The sequence below is a fragment of the Rhinolophus sinicus genome, linkage group LG04 (assembly GCF_036562045.2).
Source record: "Rhinolophus sinicus isolate RSC01 linkage group LG04, ASM3656204v1, whole genome shotgun sequence".
NCBI classification, from domain to species: domain Eukaryota; kingdom Metazoa; phylum Chordata; class Mammalia; order Chiroptera; family Rhinolophidae; genus Rhinolophus; species Rhinolophus sinicus.
Window position 1 is genome coordinate 164,963,259 of NC_133754.1, and position 20,205 is coordinate 164,983,463.

At 36.0% G+C, this 20,205-nt stretch overlaps 1 protein-coding gene across 3 annotated transcripts in view; it reads left to right on the plus strand.

Moving 5' to 3' along the window:
- Positions 1 to 20,205, plus strand: part of SLC44A1 (solute carrier family 44 member 1) — a 178,524-nt gene that overhangs the window by 102,010 nt on the left and 56,309 nt on the right. For all 3 annotated transcript variants that reach the window (XM_074330783.1, XM_074330782.1, XM_074330784.1), the window contains exons 6-12: positions 6,108 to 6,277; positions 8,214 to 8,303; positions 12,673 to 12,812; positions 13,998 to 14,184; positions 14,990 to 15,155; positions 15,917 to 16,073; positions 16,790 to 16,873. In XM_074330783.1, coding sequence (XP_074186884.1) covers positions 6,108 to 6,277; positions 8,214 to 8,303; positions 12,673 to 12,812; positions 13,998 to 14,184; positions 14,990 to 15,155; positions 15,917 to 16,073; positions 16,790 to 16,873 — 994 coding nt within the window. The remainder of the gene's footprint in view (positions 1 to 6,107; positions 6,278 to 8,213; positions 8,304 to 12,672; positions 12,813 to 13,997; positions 14,185 to 14,989; positions 15,156 to 15,916; positions 16,074 to 16,789; positions 16,874 to 20,205) is intronic.

The following is a 20,205-nucleotide window of genomic DNA, read 5'->3' on the forward strand; positions in this document are numbered from 1 at the left end:
AAGTGCCTACTCTGTGTAATGGAAATAAGGATGAGGAAAAAAAAATCTCACAGTAGTTATAAGTAAAGCAAATTTTAAAATTACAAATAGATTTTTAAGAAAGGAAATAAATTTTCAAACTCTGTAGAATAGAGCCTCAGAATTAGGTGTGTAGGATTTGGAGCATGTCTGATCTTGAGAACCTTTGTGTGTATCACTAACCATATATGACATGTGTCACTTCTCCAGGAATACTGAATTAACACCACTTTTATTGTATCTCATCAGCATGTTACAGCAAGCTATTGGTTAAAATTCTGAGACTCCTGTCTACTTCCTTATGGATTGCTTATTGCACAAGTAACCTGTGCTTTATTAACTTGAATTTGAGATTTTCTGTTGAAAAGTGGACAAAGAATATATCAGTTAAATTGATTCAGCTTTTAGTCTTGTCAAGTTGCTATTGGTGTTAAAATTTAAAGTCTTTGAACATAAAATAAGGGGACCATTTAAAAAAATACTAAATAAGAGGGACCTACAAATTACAGGCTTAGACCAATAGTTTAGGGGACTCCATTCATGAAAATTGAAACTATTAGAAAGGCTATGACAGTAAAAAAAGGAGGTCCTTTGAATAGAGTCACTGGAGAAAATTTATCAATGTAAAAACAAGGAGCTCGGTCCTCTTATTATTCAACTGCCAAAGTTTGTTTTAAATGCGCGCTTAGAGTACAGAGTCACTATTTTAGGGCATAAACATATTATAAAAGGATAACCAAAAAGCCTAGGTATGAGAAAGGTTGCTTTACTGTTGTATGACACGGGGGTTGGGGCCGGGGTAGGGGGCGGCTCACACTGAAAATCTTCCTCCGCCTCTGAGCTCTGATTCTACCACATTGAGGACCTGTTTCTGGTTATCTTGGGTGATCCAGTCTCGGACACATGCACCACCAGCCCCACCACCCACCTCTACCTCACATGTAGCATCCTAAGGGCATTCGCCAGAAGACAAAGCATAGGATTAGGGGCTTGGATTTTAGAGATGGACGGACTTGGCTTCTAACAGGGTCATCCACTAACGTGTCAGGAATCCAAGATGCAATGATGAATCTATACCATCAGAAAACTGACAGCATATACTATGTTTATATTTTATTTAAAGATCGTCATGTTTTACTTATTTTAGTACCTCACAGTCTAAGTATCTTATCTCTTTTGTCTGAACTCAACCTGTTGGAAAGTAAAGAAGAAGAAATGGTTGATGGAAGGAAGATAAATTAGGACCTTGTAAATATCATCATTTAGTATTCGTCAAGCAAAGTGAAAGGATCAGAAAACAGAATAAAGTTGTTTTAATAAAGACCTTGGGACACTACGTTGTTCCACACCCAGGCACCTTCTGCAGCCAAAGGTAGTGTCTATTTTAGAGAATAGCAATTGTAAACTAATTTGTAATAAAACACTAGCACATAATTGCCAAATGGTTACCATTCCTAAGAGCTTTTGGATTTTAAAATCAGATGCCTAAAAAGGGCCATATTTTACCCAAATTCATACCTCTTTCTTGATGACGTGCTAAGCATGGTAGCAATAGGGAGACTAGGTAGCCCGTATACTTAAACGTTTAGAATAGGGCTAGAGAAAAGTTGCAATAGTAGAAACTGATTACATAAATTCAGGTTACTCATCAAACATTTATTTTGGTACTTTTGGAGGCCAGAAAGCATACTGGGTGTTGGGGAATTAATAACATAATGACACAATACGGGAATGAGAAAGTAATAGCCAAGAAAAAAATATTGCTTATTTATATTTTTTAAATCAAGGATTAAAGATAAATTAACATTTATAAATCACCTACTGTGTACCAGCCACCACATTAAGCTTCTCATATGTATTATCTCATTTAACCCTCAAAAAAGCCTGTAAGGGTATTGTCCCAATTTATAGATAAGGAAATAGAAGATAAGAGAGGTTAAATGAGTTATTCAAGGCCACACAACTAATTGTTGGATGTCAGAATTTGAATTAAGATCTTGTAATGTCTATATCACAATTTGTATAAAAACAAGAGTACAGGAATGAAAGAAGAAAAAAATGAAACGTGAAAACCACTGCATATTGCAATTAGTTTCTTGACTTATTTCCTGCCTGTTCTGTGCTATATATTGTCAGAAACCCCTATTGTTTGTTTCTCAAATAAAACTTTTAATAGAAATCATGTGTAATTGCTTATTAATAACCTGAAAGTATTTTTTAATTGAGGTAACATTGGCTTACAAGCCAATTATTAAGTTATATAAGTTTCAGGTGTGCAACCATATAATGCAGCATCTGTATATACTGCATTATACTCACCATCAAAAGTCTCACCATTTAATTGACCCCCTTTACCTGTATCTCCCTCCCTCCACAACCCTTTCCCTCTGGTATCCACTAATCTGTTGTCTGCCCTTTGACTTAGTTTTTGTTTTATAACATGAAGTTTTAAAATAATTGTGTGAGATGCAAACTCCTTTCTTCTCATATGAAGACGTATGGATAAGAAAGCTTAGACATTGTTTGTCACCATAGTTTGAGGGAGCTCATTAATTGTGATAGTCTAGACCGAAAGACAAATGGATAGTATGTTTGCCACGGTAAGATACAATTTTCCTATGAGTGGCTAATTTTTAAAAAACATCTTTAAGAGACTCATTATAAATTCATCCTGTTCTTGTTGATGAATGTTTCAATAATGTGAAACAGCAACAGTTCCTAATGGGACTATGTCGATTTCTTAAAGATTCAGTATTTTGTGGGCTTCAGAAAGTAGTCAACCTTACTAGAAATGTAATTCTTTAGGTTTGTCCTCTTAATTAAGAAGCACAGAGTATATCATGTAGGTTAGATACGAAAATAGAAATGATCTCATATACTAGGTTCTCAGAATTACTGTTTTCTGAGAGGTATATGAAATCAGCTAACTCATCTTAAATTCATTATATTACATAGGATTTAAGCAGTAACCTATAAGATAAACCACATCAATGCCATGATTAGATTTTTTTTTAATAAGAAAATAATTCAGGTACTTAAAACTCATGGCTGGTCGAATTCTTTTTATTTGGGGAAGAGTTGAGAAAAAAATGACATATAAGGTAAACTAGTGCTTTTTATGTTAAAGCTAAGTATTTGATTTAATTTTTTACTACTGTGTCCAAATAGTATCTTCTCTTTTATTTGCCTTCTATTTGCATACCAGTAAGAGAAGATTTTGGCCATCAGCTAGACAATGTAGTTAATCAGCTTGTGTGTGCTAAATTTATAACCTTCAAATTTAGAGCTGCCAGCGTTTTTCTTTAACTGACGCAGATTGAATTATAAGGTAAGGGACTGTTGTTATTTTGCTTCAGTTCTTTGAAGGATACATATAAAAATACTCTTTCTAATTGGCCACATGTTTACATACAGTATAAAAATGTCTTGAAAGGGTAAGTTCAGGGCAGATATTACTCAGTATTTCCTCTTTGAAAAATGAAGGATTAGAATTTTAAGAGTAAAATCGTCCCCTTTTCAAATCAGCTGTTCTCATTAAAAGTCTAAAAAGCGGAAAAATACTAAGGATGCTGGGCATGCTGTTCCTATTAATTTAGAATCATTGATTTATGGGTGGGCATATTTGTTATTATTGTTAGTAATATCTGGAAAGACAGAAAACTTACTCCTCTTTCAACTAACAAACAGATGGAGAAATTGAGATGGAGTGACATGTCTCTGTGTAATGTTAGGAGAATTACCCCAGGTTTCTGAACCCAAGTCCAGTTTTCTGTATCACAGGCTCCACTCTCTTTTAGAAATGATGTGTATTGCTCTTAGAGTATAAAAATACATTGACATCTGTTATGATATGAGAGCTGTAGGAGGAGCCACTTCTGGACAAAGGATAAGTTCACCATCTGACAGGAAACGGGAAACGGGAGAGCAGGCCCAAGAAAATTGGGGGATATTAAAAATAAGAAAAAGACATCAGTATCCTTAAGATGGATATATTTTATGTTTAAGGTTGGAAGCAAGTGAGTTAAAACAGAGACTACATCAGAGATAACAGGGTAATAAGTAAAGCAAGTGAAGATGTACATAATCGTGGACCAGAGAGGACTTCAGTTTTGAAGAATAGAAAACCAGGATTAAAAATACGGTTAGAAGTCCTTAAACCAGGGACGTTAACCTGGTAAGGACAGTATCTAGACAGCATCAAAACAAACAAACAATACAAAACAACAACAACAAAAAAAACACCTTTGTTGTAGGTCCCAACAAAGTTACCAGTTTAAAGGTTTCTTTCCCAAATCAGCCTCCATTGACTTAGGAATTTACAGTTAATCCTATTTGATTATTTCCTGTAATTGTCATTAAATCCATTTCACTTAAAAGTATTCTGTAATTTAATACCTTTTCATATCATTAGTGAAAGTTTATTATATCATTAACTGAAGTTTAACAACATGGAAGATGTTGCTTGTCTTTCTCCCAGTGGTGCTCATTTACCATCATTTAAGGAAAAACAATACATACTTCACTTATATTCTTAATGTTTTTGGAGGAAGGAAACAAAGATAGTGTGTTGCTTGAGGTCATAGACAGTTGCTTTGTTGAGATTAGAAACCTTGGAATTTGATGCTCAACTCTATAATCTTAGCCACTAATTTGACCAAAGTACCATGCCAACCAAGAATAAGAACATATACAAGAAGCGGGGTACAGCGTGAGGAATAGAGACAGTAGAAATATAATGACTGTGTGTGAAGTCAGAGGGATGGTGGATGGGGGGAGGGGGTTTATATCCCCCCACAGTGTGAGGGATATAAATGGTAAATGTCTAACTATTACATTGTTTTGTGCACCTGAAACTAATAATAATAAAAAAAGGAATAAGAACATACTTATATCCTTCCAGTCAAAAATGTTACATTAGAACTGTGACTGATAGTCCTACAAATAATTCTGAAGATGTGGGATTATGTTAGCAATGACTAAAGTTTAACTTAATGCACACGTAAGTGTGTATTCGTGCATTGACACAGGTACAGGCTCTCATTGAATCCAAACGACTCAGAACTGAGGGCATGTTCATAGAGCTTTGTTTAAAATCTCATTGATTAGCTGTATACCATCCTCTCGAAGCTAAAGCAGAACCATGTTAATAACAAATCTTATTTATGTCACAGTTCACACATAGCTATGTTCCTTCACAAATAAAAGCTGCCATCTATACCATATAAGCCTGATGTAACAGATTACCTCTTTTTTGGACACAAATAATCTCATAATAACAACATATAAAAAGAAAGTAGATAGCTCAGAATCCCATGACCCTACCAAATCAGAGATTTTTTTCATTTGTTTATATTTTTTCTGTTCTCATTCTTCTGTGTATATCTTTTGTACAGGGATGCAGTCATCCCATTAGATATAAATTTTTGGTTTTTTCCCTTATACTATTAGATCATAAGTATTTCCATATGTTAGTAATCATGGTTATTGTTTTAAATAGCTGCATATTATGCTGTCTGTTGATGTCTTGGAATGACTTAATTTATATAAGAGTTATTAAGCTTGTGTCCAAACACCTTTTTAAATCTAAGGTTTTATATGTTGTTCTGATACAGGAAACATTCTATTAATGGTGGCATATTTCAAGCAAAAGCGCATTGTTTTTGTTTTTGTTTTTTAAGTAGCTTATGGCAAAAATTCATTTTCAGTTCAATGAAGTATATGTTTGTAAGTTTGTCATCTGTCCCTTGATTGATAGATGTGTAGGCTAAGGAGTTTAAGTGTTTGGTGTTGCTTTTGGTAGTTTTGTATGTGTGTGTATATGTGTGTGTGTTTCTTTTCAGAAGGGGAGGGTAATGTCTTCTGTTGGAATATGCACTCCACCCTCTTTGATAAGGTTCGTGGTAAGATTTGCATCAATATCCATGGCAGTCATCTTCATAGCATTAAGCTCACAGCTCTTAGCTCCCCTATGACGTGTGGAGGGTGGAGTGTATTGCAGTCATACTCACCTTTCATTTCTGTGTTTGATGTGGCATTTGTATTAAGTAGGAGTAATTTTTTTTCTGATTTTTTTTTTCTTGTGTCACCAGTGCACCTATTCCATTCTTCCATCGCTGTGCTCCTGTGAACATTTCCTGCTATGCCAAGTTTGCAGAGGCCCTGATCACCTTTGTCAGTGACAATAGTGTCTTACACAGGCTGATTAGTGGAGTAATGACCAGCAAAGAAATTATATTGGGACTTTGCTTGTTATCACTAGGTAATTGTTTTTCTCATTATTAGCTATGGCATCATACTGCAGTAGAAGACTGTTTTGTCTTTTAACCAAACTATGAACACAACTGGGGATACTTGTAAACTGTTTTACTTCCCATAGACAAAATAATTGTTTCAGATTATATATAGTTATAAATATATATACATCTGAAACTCATTTCTTTTCTTTTTCTCTCTTTGGAGAAAACTGGTATTTTCCCAAACTTTGATTACTAAGTCTATAATCACCTTTAACATTATATAGGAGGAGGCTTCTTTTAAGGAATCAATACCCCTTTGTTTTTAGTTATGAATCTAATCTTTGGCTATTTACTTATAAAAAGAGGCCACAGAGTTTCTTATATATTTCCATCAAAGAACATAGATTTCTGATAGGTTAGTTTTGAAATACATAATTTTTTTTTTCATTGCAACAGTTCATAATATCATTGTATTGCTGGAAAAATTAGTAAATCTCCACTTGTTAGCCATTGAGTTTTCTGGTCAATAAGTAGATAATGTCATCAAATAAAACTCTTATTTTCATGAAGTAAGCTTCCCTCTTTGAGCCTACAACTATATGTGGCCGTATCAGAATGTACAGACCTTTTTAGTTGGGAGAAGTAAACTGTGGTAGGCACCAACCATTTCATTATATAAGTGAAATGGGTATTTATGCCTGCTAACAACAATTATAGTCATTGAGAATATGAGCTGTATTTCCACCTTGTCATTAGAGAGTATTTTCTTTTTGCTCAGGTAGTGCTTGATTCAATTGAAATAATGCTGTCCATATGAAAAGCTATTTCTGTGATATTTGAAACACTCCCATCTGTTTTTTGGTTCCTGTACATTTATTGCAAAAGTGAGTAGTTTAATGTAACCTAGTCACAGATCTCAACCATTTATTTGGCTTTGCAAACGGCCCAAAGAAATTTGACTGTTAGCCTAGCTTTATATAAAAATTATTTGATTTCTAACATAGTTGAATACTTTACCAAGAAAAAAAACCACACTAAACATTAAAAATAGTGATAATAATTTGTTAAGCCATTGAAATTCCATTGTTTTTATTAGAATGGTTCTCTTTTGAGTCTTAAGATCTTTGTGCATTTGTTTGGGAAGTGGGCCTTGGATAAAGATGAATAAATTATCCTTTCAGAAACAAATTTTCCCCTTTCAAGGGTTAAATTCTCCCACTTTCTTTTTTGAGATTTTTCACTCGAGATTTTAGCCTGTTACAATTTAGCTGGGGATGGGAAGAAGAGTTGGCTAAATAACTCAAATTAAGTTTTGCTCCTTTTTGAAGAGCTTCTCAATCAGGGCCCTTGAGCCCAGTTGAGAAATGAGGTCAGAGGAATTTTGTCCTCAGTAGGCTTCAGAATAATGTTCCTTAAGGTCAGATCATCTCTTGGAATTTTAGAGGAGAAACAACCAGAAAAAGATAAAATACCTTCTGGCTTCTTGGCCAACCATGAAAGAAGTTGGTCCTGAAATGCATAGATTAGTCAGGGAAGTATAGCACCTAATTTAACTGATCTCTGCTTACGTGTGATAATTTTTCTGGTCACCAACATGACATGTCATTCTCTACACTTGGTGTGTTGGCACGTGTGTTTGCATGTGAATGTGATGCCTTCCTGTGGTGAATCCACAACAGTTCTGCGCTGTTTTTGAGTCACCATGTGCATTTGCATGTATTCTTTTCTGTCATAAACCCGCAGTTAGGTTCCTTTGGTTTCAAGTGATGCTATTCTCGTGGCACAAGTACCAAAGTCAAAGTGCAAAAGCAACCAGTTTCCTTTCTTACCTAAATTGGGGTCATGAACTTGTCAGTAGCATCAAATTATTTCCCTAAGAGAAAACAATTGAAAGAATCTTTCTTTGTATTTTCCAATGTTTTCAAATAATATTCTACATGTTCTCTATCTTCCCTGCAGTTCTGTCCATGATTTTGATGGTGATAATTAGGTATATATCAAGAATACTTGTGTGGATCGTAACAATTCTGGTCATACTGGGTTCACTTGGTAAGCTGCTTATTTCTTTGTTTTTCAGTAATTAAAATTGAGAATTAAAGATTGCTTTTGACACTCCCTCAACTCAGAACTACTTTGATTATTTTAAGTAATTTTCTGCTTGTCAATTAAACTGTAAAAAGACTGGTAAGTGGATTATATTAAAGTTAGTTCACTATGAGATCACTAAATTAAATAAAATGTCAAGGTCACCAGCATTTGGAATAAAAGCAAGTGGAGATTTTTTTGTTTTTTTTTAAAGGAGCTAACATACTTTTGTCAGTTATTAGTTTTGGGGGAAGAACCCAAGAGAAAAGACAGCAATTGAGGCTCTGTCCTGCTTCTGGCTGTTTAATTTTCACCTGATCCTTTCAGTATTCTCTGCCCAGCAAGTGAAGGGACCTTTTCTTTTTATCTTGTACTTTTTAAAGGCCTGAATCTGCCATTTTAAGGTGTCAAAGTTTTTTCTGGTTGAAAAGTGTTCTTAGCAGGATAATGTGTGTGTGTGTGTGTGTGTGTTTAAAATTTTATTACTCATTTTTCTGTCTACTGACCTTCTATTTTGTTTTACTGTTTATAATGAAACTTTCTGGACTTTCTGTGTTTATTGTCTTTTTTAAAAAACAAATAATTTCCCACTCCAAGTTATAAATGTGACACTTACTTATGGTAGTTAGCTATAACTACTTCCATGGTAAAAAAAATAGAAATATAAAAAAGAAAATAAAAGTTTTGTTTTCACATGCTACATATTCTCTTTAAAGAAGAATATTTACTTTTGCCTTTAAAAATTTAATAGTTATATTTACCCCGTTCTCAATTCACCACTGTTAGCATTTGAAATCCAGACCTTTTTCCGGTGTGTGTGTGTGTGTGTGTGCGTGTGTGTGTGTGTGTATGTGTGTGTGAAAGAGAGCGAGACAGAGAGACAGAGAGAGACAGAGAGAGAGAGAGAGAGAGAAATATATAATACATTTTTTTTAACCCAATATGCAAGTCTTTTAGTAGGGGAATTTGCCCCCATTACATTATAATACTAAATAGTATGTTTGATCTTACCGATGTCATCTTTTTTTATGTTTTCCTTAAATTTATGCTTTCTCATTTTGTTTTCCCTATCTTTGCTTTATCAACTATGTTTTCTTTGGTTATTTTCACCCTTACTTTGGATGGTATACACTTTATTTTTATTTCTGCAGTTGGTAACTTGTACATTTTCAGAAAATATTCTTTAGAATTCTGTAATTATTAGAGGTTGAAATGAAATGGTACATGTACAGTTTTCCCCTACCTCTTTTAAATTTAAATAAACTTTTCTTCCTTTCCACTCCTACTCCTTTCTGCCTCACTCTCTCTTTTTAGCCCTTGTTAAATATCTGAGTTTTTGTATTCAGTTTATTATTTAAGTTAAAATATTATTTGATATGCTGTCTTTTAAAAATAATTTTGCTTACCTTTACCTTGAAACGTTTCATAATTATATTTAAGTTTTCCTATCTTAGTGTTAGTGAGAACTACTGGTCCTGTTTTCACAGAACCTCATTCTTGAGTTCTTGATTTTAGTTCACCTTTGTTTTCACTGGAATCTGAATCAAGTAACTTATTCATGAAGGATTTGAGGGTTGTATATATTCTCTACTCTTGATTATCTGAGATTGTCTTTGCCTCCCTATGTGAATATTGAATTTGCTGCGTATAAAATTCTTTAGGTATTATACATCATGTTCCCTTGTGTCTGTACTTTATTTCAGAAAGAACTTGGAGACCAGTACAAATTTTGTTCCTTTGCCCGTAACCTGCCTCACTTACCTAGATGTTAATATAATTTTTAACTTATCCTTATAATAATTTACAATTTTTGTCTAGTTCTGAATCTTAACTAAGTCTGCCTGTGATCTCTTTGAGGAGGATCTTTTCCAACTCTGAAAATTTTTCTACATTTCTGTATTTGATTATTGCTTCTGTCCAATTGTTTTCTTCTTACAATCATTGTTCATTCTGCTTTCATCTTCTAAATTATCATTTTAATTTTTTGGTCATATTCTTTACAGTCAAGAACTCAAGTTTATCTTCCATATCATTGATTCAGTTCTCTTCACTGTCAGTTCTGTACTTGACTACCTAATTTTCTTTTTCCAGTTTCATCTTATTTGTTATTCTTCCTTCTCTCAACCATCTTTTTTTTTCATTTCAGCTTGTAGCCTTCGTATCTAGAGGATTTCTTAGTCAGTTTGGGCTGTTATAACAAAGTATCTTAGACTAGGTACCTTTTGAGCAACAAATATTTATTTCCACAGTTCTGGAGGCTGGGAAGTTCCAGATCAAGGCACCAGCAGATTCAGTGTCCGGTAGGGCCCGCTTCCTGTTTTTTGGCTCTGTCTGGCAAAAGGAGCTCTCCGGAGTCTCCTTTATATGAAGACTAATCCCATTCATAAGGGCTCCACTCTTATGACCTGATCATTTCCCAAAGGCCCCACCTCCAAATACCATCACATTGGGAATTAGGTTTCAACGTATGAGTTTTGGGAGACACAAACATTCAGTTCGTAACAGATAGATAGTTTTTATAATAAATGTAGGTTGGAATCCCAACTCTGCCATTTACTAGGTGTGTGATATTTGGCATGCTACTTAACTTTCCGAAATGTCAATTTTATCATTTGTGAAGTAGAGCTAATCATGTTCACTTAATAGTATTGTGGTGATTACATGTGACTACATCTATTGCACAGTTCCTGGCACAAATTTAAATGTTCGATAAATGGTATCTCCTGTGGCTGTTGTGACCAACGTCCTCTTTGATGTCATCGTTATCTCATTCTGTTTCCCTTGCACCTGACCCTTTCTCTCATAACTTTTTATTCCTGTGTGTAGAAAAAATATCTTCTTCCATTTTTATTGAGGCTATTAAACAGTTTCTTAAATAATATTCTTGTACCTTCAAGATTTCGAAATAGGAGTATTTCCCTTGCTCTGAAATATTTTTCATAGACATATGGTTGTTTTGGCTTGTTTACGCATCTTCAGTAGAAGAAAAATTCAGTATCTGCCAAAAGGTAAGGGTATAAAATTTCCCTTTGACTCATTCACTCTTTACTTGAGTGAACATGGAGGTCAGGTTGATTTGCATAGATCTTAGCTCAGTTTCTTATTTCCCAGGCATTTATCTTGTCCACCCCAACCCCCAGCCCCCCCAACACACCCTCTACTCTGAATCTTCCATTTCATTACTGTGGCCTACAAGGCCCTCCAGTATGATCTGGTCCCCACCTACCTCGCTACCCACATCTCTTACCACCATTGCCTTGCTTATTGCATCCCCCTATCTCTTTTGCCAGGCATGATCTTACTTCAGCATCTTAGAACTTAACCTCTTGCCTGGAACACTCTTTCCTTAGATAGTTTCATAGACTGCTCTCTCCTCTGTTTCTGATTTTCTTGCTCCAGTTCTTCTCACCAGTGAGGCCTTGCTTATGCATCTTATATAAAATTGCAGTGCTTTCCCAACACCAGCACTTTCTATCCCTCTTACCAGATGACTTTTTTCTTAGACTTAATATACTATGTGTTTACTTTTTTCTTTATTTTTTTGTTTCCCCATTACTGTATAAGCTCCATGAGGGGTAAGGGTAGGGATGGTGTTTTGTTCATTGCTCTATCCCTGATACCTTGAGCAGGAGATGCTATTAGGCACTTAAAATATTTACTGAATGGATCGAATGCAGGTATCTGATGCAGCTTTCTTACCTGGAGGTAGGTTTGCCTCTGTCTTAAGTCTAGGTCTTGCAATCTTTGAACAAGTAATAGAGATAAAAAACTCCATCCCTAGCACCTACTACTGATGAAAGATTTCCTGTCTTTGTTCCTTCCTTTGGTGGAAACTACTCTTTTGATTATCATATAGTTGTTGTACAAATATTTCATCAACGGCATAACTGTGTTGGCTCAGGGGTGACTTATGAGTACAGCAGAGAAGATCTTTGCCATCCTCGGCTTCACTGCTGATTCCGAAGACCCCTACTTGCTTCCTACAGGCTTCCCTACAGGCGCTGAAGCTCTCTTTGTGACCCATTCCTCTCAGGGGTATATGTCTTTTCTGGTTCTCTCTTAGTTTCAGAGTCAGTAAGCACAGTTGAAGACAGTTTATTTGATACACTGGAAGAAGATTTGTAAGTGTCTAATGTGGAAGAAGATAGTGCATAATTGGAGCTCCTCTTATGCTGGCAAAATGTTATAGCCACCCGCCTCCCAGCCAAATGGATTGCTACTGCATTAGTCCCATAGCGATGCATAGGAAAGGTCCAGAAAATGGGGGATTTGTGTTACACGGTTTTTTTGTGTGTGGTAATTGTTGCAAAAACAATTGTTCTTTTGTCTCCAGGTGGCACAGGTGTACTGTGGTGGCTGTATGCAAAGCAAAGAAAGTCTCCCAAAGAAACAGTCCTCCCTGAGCAGCTGCAGATAGCTGAAGACAATCTTCGGGCCCTCCTCATCTACGCTATTTCAGCTACAGTGTTCACAGTGAGTATAGGTTTAGGTGTATCTTTCAGGTCTATGTTTTTATTTACAGGAGATCATTAATGGAGGAGAAACTCACCTCTAGCTATTGCATGCCTAACCTTGATCTCCGTGAGATAAAAATCTGTCCCACAAAATATGACACACTACAAAGTCTTCAGAAGGTTGTCCTAATTGATGAGTGCTATTTGATGCAACATTTTATTCTGCAGTACCTGCTTTTTGAGAAGATTTTCACCTAGAATATTTACATTATCATTTACTAGTAAGCATATATAGTCTTACAGACATAATGTAATCTATTTACTTTTAAAAAAGTAGTTCTCTTTACTATAGAAAAGTATGTTAAGAAAAAAGTCACTTCATATCATTTATTTGTTTACTAATTAGTTTCTCATTTTTTTCTTTCAAACTTTTAACAGTATTTCAAACATATAGGTGAGCTTCACTGCCTACCCACACTATACAGTCAAATTACGAATTAACATGTGGTAAAATAATCTATACTCATATCTTTGGCTCATCTTCTCCTCTCTGAAAAAAGGAAAAAACATCTCAGTCCACTTCTAGGTATAATCCCAAGCTTTTTATTGTTGCATTAGAAGCAAAACAAATAAAGCCACCATAAAACCACTGGTGCCAAAAGATATTTGTTTGTTATTATTGTGCAAATATTTATTAATCATCTTTTAAACACAATTTTCTGTACCAGGTGTCAGAGCAGGAGGGTGGGGGGCTGGCGAAAAAGGGTAAATCTCCAGTGGATGCTGTACTTAGGAGCTCTTGGCCTCCAGGGAGAAGAGGTACGATTGTGGCATGTGGTCCTCTCGCCTACTTTTCGGAATGACAAGCATGTATCTATTCTAGTAAATTAAGTGTCTCATCCTGACTGACAAACACCACATTTTGATTCCTAAGGAGCGGAGAAAGGAAAAGTAGAATAATTCTAGGATTTATTAATAAATTGAGAAACCTCTTTATTTAGCTTTAAAGGACATTTTCAATATGCAATTGAAAATAAGTGCTACAAGAGGGATAGCAGACTGATAAAGTATTATTGGATTCAGAGTATGAAACTTCCATGATTTAGAATGAAGGGTTACATTAAAAATATCCGCCATTGTTCAGTTTCTATTTTCACTACTTAAAACAGTAACCGGATCCTTTCCCTGCATTCTCTCCGCACAGGTTATCTTGTTCCTGATAATGTTGGTTATGCGCAAGCGTGTTGCTCTCACTATCGCCTTGTTCCATGTGGCTGGCAAGGTCTTCATCCACTTGCCACTGCTAGTCTTCCAACCCTTTTGGACTTTCTTTGCTCTTGTCCTGTTTTGGGCTTACTGGATCATGACTCTTCTTTTTCTTGGCACTACTGGTAAGAAGATATTTTGCTTCTTTCTCTTAGTACTGCATCTGATTTGCATTAAAATATTTAAAATATCAAAGAGATTTAATTCTTCAGATATTTATTGACTATAGTCTAACAGCCATCAGAACTAGTAGCAGTTATGGCTCTTCAATGACTCGTTTTCCAGTCATGATTTTTAGATCGTACTAGCAAAGTGGGTGTATACCAGATAAAACCTGAAATTGCACCCTAGTTTTGGGATGGTTGTGGATTTGAAGTAAGCTGCTATATTGACTCAGATGCTGACGTAGACATTTGGATCCAACCTGTGATGAACTAATGAATGGAGTGCCACTTTGGCGTTGCCTCAAATCCCAGTTACAGCTAAAGATCAGCTTGCTTCCTTGGGATTTTCTAGTTTGCAAATGACCTGAATCTAGCTAGAGCGCCTAGTGATGATAGTTTATAGACTCTGAGATTTGCTTGTAGCCATACTTAATATCAAAGGTTACACCTAAATGGAATTCATTGTGAGGAGTGGTGTAAGGGTAGTAAATGTGTATGTAACTTCTCTGGCCCTTCCGTACACGTTCACCAATTGAATACAATATGAATTTCTGTACTTTGCTAGTAATTTAGGTCTATAATTATTGGCCAAGTAATAGCTCCGAAAAGAAAATTGAAGTATTTGAAAATTCATGCCTAAACTAAATAACTGATAATGTGGTAAGTTATTGTTGGAAATGAGATTAATCTCTTGAATTTAATAGCCATATTTTTTGGTTTACACTTTATGTGCTTCTTCTTTTCTTTGATTTTTTTTTTTTCCTAGGCAGTGCTGTTCAGAATGAGCAAGGCTTTGTGGAGTTCAGAGTGTCTGGGCCTCTGCAGTACATGTGGTGGTACCACGTGGTGGGCCTGATTTGGATCAGCGAATTCATCCTAGCCTGTCAGCAGATGACAGTGGCGGGAGCTGTGGTCACATACTATTTTACTAGGTGAGAATTTATACTTGTCAGGAAACTTAAGATCATCTAAGTGATTGTGCCAGGAGGGAATGGAACTGAGGCTTCGAAGAGTTTCATTTCTTTAAAAAGTAATTGGAAGTGAGTATCATAAAATGTTATAGTTGATCATTCTGGAAGGTAGAAAAATGAGAGGCCGTTATTTTATTCTTTACACTTTTTTAAAACTTTCTCAAAAATTAATCAAAATGGCAGGCCATGGTATAACATAAATTATATTTAGCGGAAGAATATCTTGTAGTAGGGCCTTATGTACTTTTGCTTTATATAAAAGCCCATCAAAGGACAACAAGCGTTTTTAATTTGGATCAGAACAGTTGTGTGACTCCCTTTCCTAACTTCAGAGCTGAATATAAGCTGTGGGCCTTTTAGTTTTCTATTATAATGAAATACCAGATCTAGACTGAACATCTTTTTAAATTCAATATTTTGACTATACAATTAACTCCATAAGTATTTACTAATAAGAGCTTTCAAAGCACAGTTTTATTTAACTTAAAATATTAGAGCATAAGAACTCCATGAAACTACCATAGAGAAATGAAACATTAATTTTATATGGTACACCTGTAGCATTTATATTTGTTGTGCTATATTATTTTGCCATTTTGTCATAAAGCTCTGAATAAGAAAAATGAACCAATTTTTTACTGCATTGGACTCTAAACCATTCCTGTGTTTCCATCCTAGTCTAGCCTTTGTTTTCATTGTCTTTTTGGTTATTTTACAAATAGGGATAAAAGGAATTTGCCATTTACACCTATTTTGGCATCCGTGAATCGCCTGATTCGTTATCACCTGGGTACTGTGGCAAAAGGATCTTTCATCATCACGTTAGTCAAAATTCCACGAATGATCCTTATGTACATTCACAGCCAGCTGAAAGGAAAGGTAAGGGGAAAATGCTTTTCTGGACTTTCCGTGGGCACATTCCAGATTTCAGTTCTGTATGTAGTAGAGCACCCAATGAGGTTTTAAGTAAAAAGTTGCGAATGTTTTCTTCGAAGTCCCAGCAAAGTGGAATCCAGTTCTTCCCACCTTGTCCCCCACTCTTGCTCTCCATATGCTCTGGCAAAATCCATCTCATCACTGGTTTCCAAAAGTGTCCTGTGCTTCTCTTCCTCTGTGTCAGTTCACACACCTTCCTCCTTAGAACCACTTCCCTGTCCTTGACTGTGGAAATAACATGCATTTCAATATAACTTAGCTCAAATGCCGCCTCTTCCTAGAAACTTCCTCCATTCCTCCCACCTCCCAAATGATGTTGTCTCTCTCTGTTTTCCACTCTCCTAGCATCAGTATCCATATCATATTCTGATTCTAACCTTCTTTATGTTTAGCATTTTTTACTTTCCTACTAGGTTGTAAGTTCCTTGCTGGTCTTATATACCTCACTGTATCGTATGTATAATAGGTACTAAATAAATGTTCAACTGATTAAAAATAATCTAGCCATTACATTTTGAGGGAAAAAGAGAGGGTGTGGAAGCTTTGAAGCGTAGGTTGTGATTTTTTTAATTTTTACTTATTTTCTAATATTTAGAGTATCCTTTATGATGGTTTGATTCTTTGTTTTTTTAATTATTTCAACTTTTCCTTCTTTCCAGGAAAATGCCTGTGCTCGATGTGTGTTGAAATCTTGCATTTGTTGCCTCTGGTGTCTTGAAAAGTGCCTAAATTATTTAAATCAGGTAAAATATTTTTAAAATAAATCTAACATTCATTTCAAAGATAGGTTTGTTATTTCTTCTTCCAAGATAAAATGATTGCGATTAATTAAAGATGTTAATGTTTTTCTCATGCTGTTGTACGTTGTACCTTGATCAAGTATACCTATTTCAATCATACTATTATTTCTAAAAGTGACATGTTTTTACCGAGGTTCACTATTAATCAATTGTAATGCATGGATAAACTATCATTAGGAGTCCTCTCTTAGGAAAGACATTTCTCTCTTCTCCCGTAGTTCACATCCTTTCATCTTTGATTTTCCCTAAGAAGCTGTCTACCCTAACCCATAGTTCTTTAATTCTTCCTTAAAAAATAACTTGGAGTTGAGCCAGAGCAAACAAGTGGTTAGGCCACACAATGTCAGTTCTCTGGGCCACTAGTTTGTTGCCACTGCTTTAATGGATTTAGAAGATAATAGTAAAGGAGCATGTCGCTAGGGAAGTGGAGTGGTAGGCCAGTCGTTTTGCAGCAAAGGATGAAGTCCCCAATCCCAAACCATGCACCAGTGCCACACAGCATGGGAAATGCAGCTGTCTTCAAAAAAGAGCTTTCAAGTTTTTAAATGAGCCATTTAGTATGGCAGCACAGGTATTAGAGTTTTGCAAATAAACAGAGTGAACTGTGAACTGCCCTTTGTTTCTGTGGATGCTTATCTTCATGTGACGTGAAGGTGACTATATATCTAACAGGCAGAATTCACTTTAGGTAGAGAGATTGTTAAAGCAGGAATCTGTTTCTCTTGGGCGTTGGATTACTCGGGCCATGGTTTACCTTAGCTCTATTTGGAGATAGTACACGTAACACTGGAGGGTATCTGCTCTCTGGCTGATAAGCTCTTAAGGTTATAAAGCTTTTCTCTACTTAGCATGAGTGGGAGTTGTAGAGAATATTCTTTGAGCACGTACTACCTGATACTATACTAAGCACTTTATGTACATTATCAGTTTCTCTCCGCAACTCTGTAAGGAAAGCTCACTTCCTCGGTTTTATAGATGAGAAAATTGAGACTGGCATCTCCATCCAGGCAGATCACATAATCTAGAGGTGGAGAAAGTTTTCAAATCTAAGTTTGCCTAGCTCTTGCCCTGATAACACACTGCTTTTTGTATAAATACATACGTGTTTTGTGCAATATAAAGAAAACTGAAGTGTAGTTTATTTCAGAGAATATGCAAGCATCTCACATTTTCATGTATCATGCTATAAACTAAGACAAGGGATGATTTTAAAGGCAATCGATTTAAGATTTGCAACATAGGTTTAATCCTGATGACTCTTAAAAAGTCTAAAACCTTAGGACCAAACTGAATGAAATCTGTGGCATAAGTTTGACTTTGTGTCCCCTCCATCCCTCCCTCAAAATAAGAAAGGGATCATTTTAATTGCCTTTTCCCTTATTTAATATATACTGATCCACACACAGAGTTGCACATATCCTATTCCCCTTTTCCTACCATTACTGTCTAGTTTGCCCTTATTGAGTTACATGTAATATTTTCAACTTTAAGAGAATTTCTAGGTCCTTAAGTAAAGAAAAGGAAAGAAGGTGTGAACGTGTGGAAGCTGTGCTGTGGGACAGGTGCCCAAGCAGGCCTGCCTGTGTTACCTGATGGTGACCCTCTGCCCTAACATAGTTCTTCCACATGATAACTACTTTTTCACTGAATCCTGTCACACAAAAATGCTATCAGTGACCACTTGGGCTAATAGGCATCCTTTTAGAAAGATTCCTGGATGGTGATCATCTTTTATTTTGCTCTGGGAATTGAACAGTCTCCAGCCTATGTCCTGCCTGAGCAGAAGTTGGGCACGAGCAAAATGTTAATCAGTGATACCTTTCTGTGGGCAGTTTAGCGCAAGATCAGGAAGGCTATCTGAGAAGAAGGTGAGGGGGCTCTAAAAATCTCAACTAAGTAGTCTGCAGAAAGCTCAGAGAGCAGTTAATAGGGAAAGCTGCAAAGGCCTCAGAATTTCTTGAGAACCTTAGCGTGAATCCTTTTAGACTAGGAAGTATAGAATCGGAGAGAAATTTTATTGACCTGCTGTGATCTGCAGCACGTTTTTCTTCCTGAAGAGGTCATCTTGACCTTGGTGTATCACATGCAGCTCATCTAACTGCCCTGGGAGTGGGAGAAAGCTTATAAAATATCCACTTACTGTTCTCAGTTAGGTTAAATACAAAGGAGTTGCACAGATCTGTAGGAATATTGCCAAGAAGGCTAAATTTCTCTGAGCCAATGCTACCCTGGAACTGGGGAGTAGAGAAAAGAAATAATTTCTGCCTCCTTCTATGTCTACAGATAAATAGGCTTCTGCTGTAAAAGTAGATGGGATGGGATGAGTGGGGCAGGGTGGGGGGAAGAAGAAAGAAGCAGCAGAGGAGGAATTACAACAGTTCTCAAATAAACTGACACTTCTGAAAACTAATGAGGGCAACAAAAAAGCTTTTATAATTTAGTTAGGAAGTGCTGCACCTACTCCTACAGTCAGCTGGCCTGATGATAAGAGGAGAGAGATGGAGTGTGTGGACCCTCTCTTCTGTCTCCTCTTTCAAGGAAAGTCATGTTCAAACTGCAAATGGTAGAAACTGCACAGTTAAGAGAGTTGCCTCTCTTTATTGAGGGGGTGGGATTTAAGACAGTCTGTAATTGACTTAAGTGTGTTATCCAATATCCTTGATTCTAGACAGTATAATGCTTTTTATGCTTTAGGAAGCCCCTCATAACCAATGTATATGTAGTTAATATGGTAGGGTATTTTCCTCTGAAAACCTGCTGTTAAATACGGTTGGCCCTGTGTGTCCCAGGATTCTGTATCTGCAGGTTCCACATTTCATAATTAACCAACCACGGATGGAAAATATTGAGGTGGGGGGATGGTACTTCGTTGCTGATGTGTACTATGTAGTAAGGCCTATGATGGTTGCGTCTGTACTGAACATGTACAGACTTTTTTTCTTCTCATGATTCCCTAAACAGTTCAGTAGAACAACTACCATGCTTCCCCGAAAATAAGACCTAGCCGGACCATCAGCTCTAATGCGTCTTTTGGAGCAAAAATTAATATAAGACCCAGTATTATATTATCTTATCTTATATAAAACCCTATATAGTATTATATAATATAATATTGTATAATATTATGTTATATATTATACTGGGTCTTATCTTACATAAGACCCAGTATTGTATTGTATTGTATTGTATTGTATTGTATTGTATTGTATTATACCAGGTCTTATATTAATTTTTGCTCCAAGAGACGCATTAGAGTTGATGGTCCAGCTAGGTCT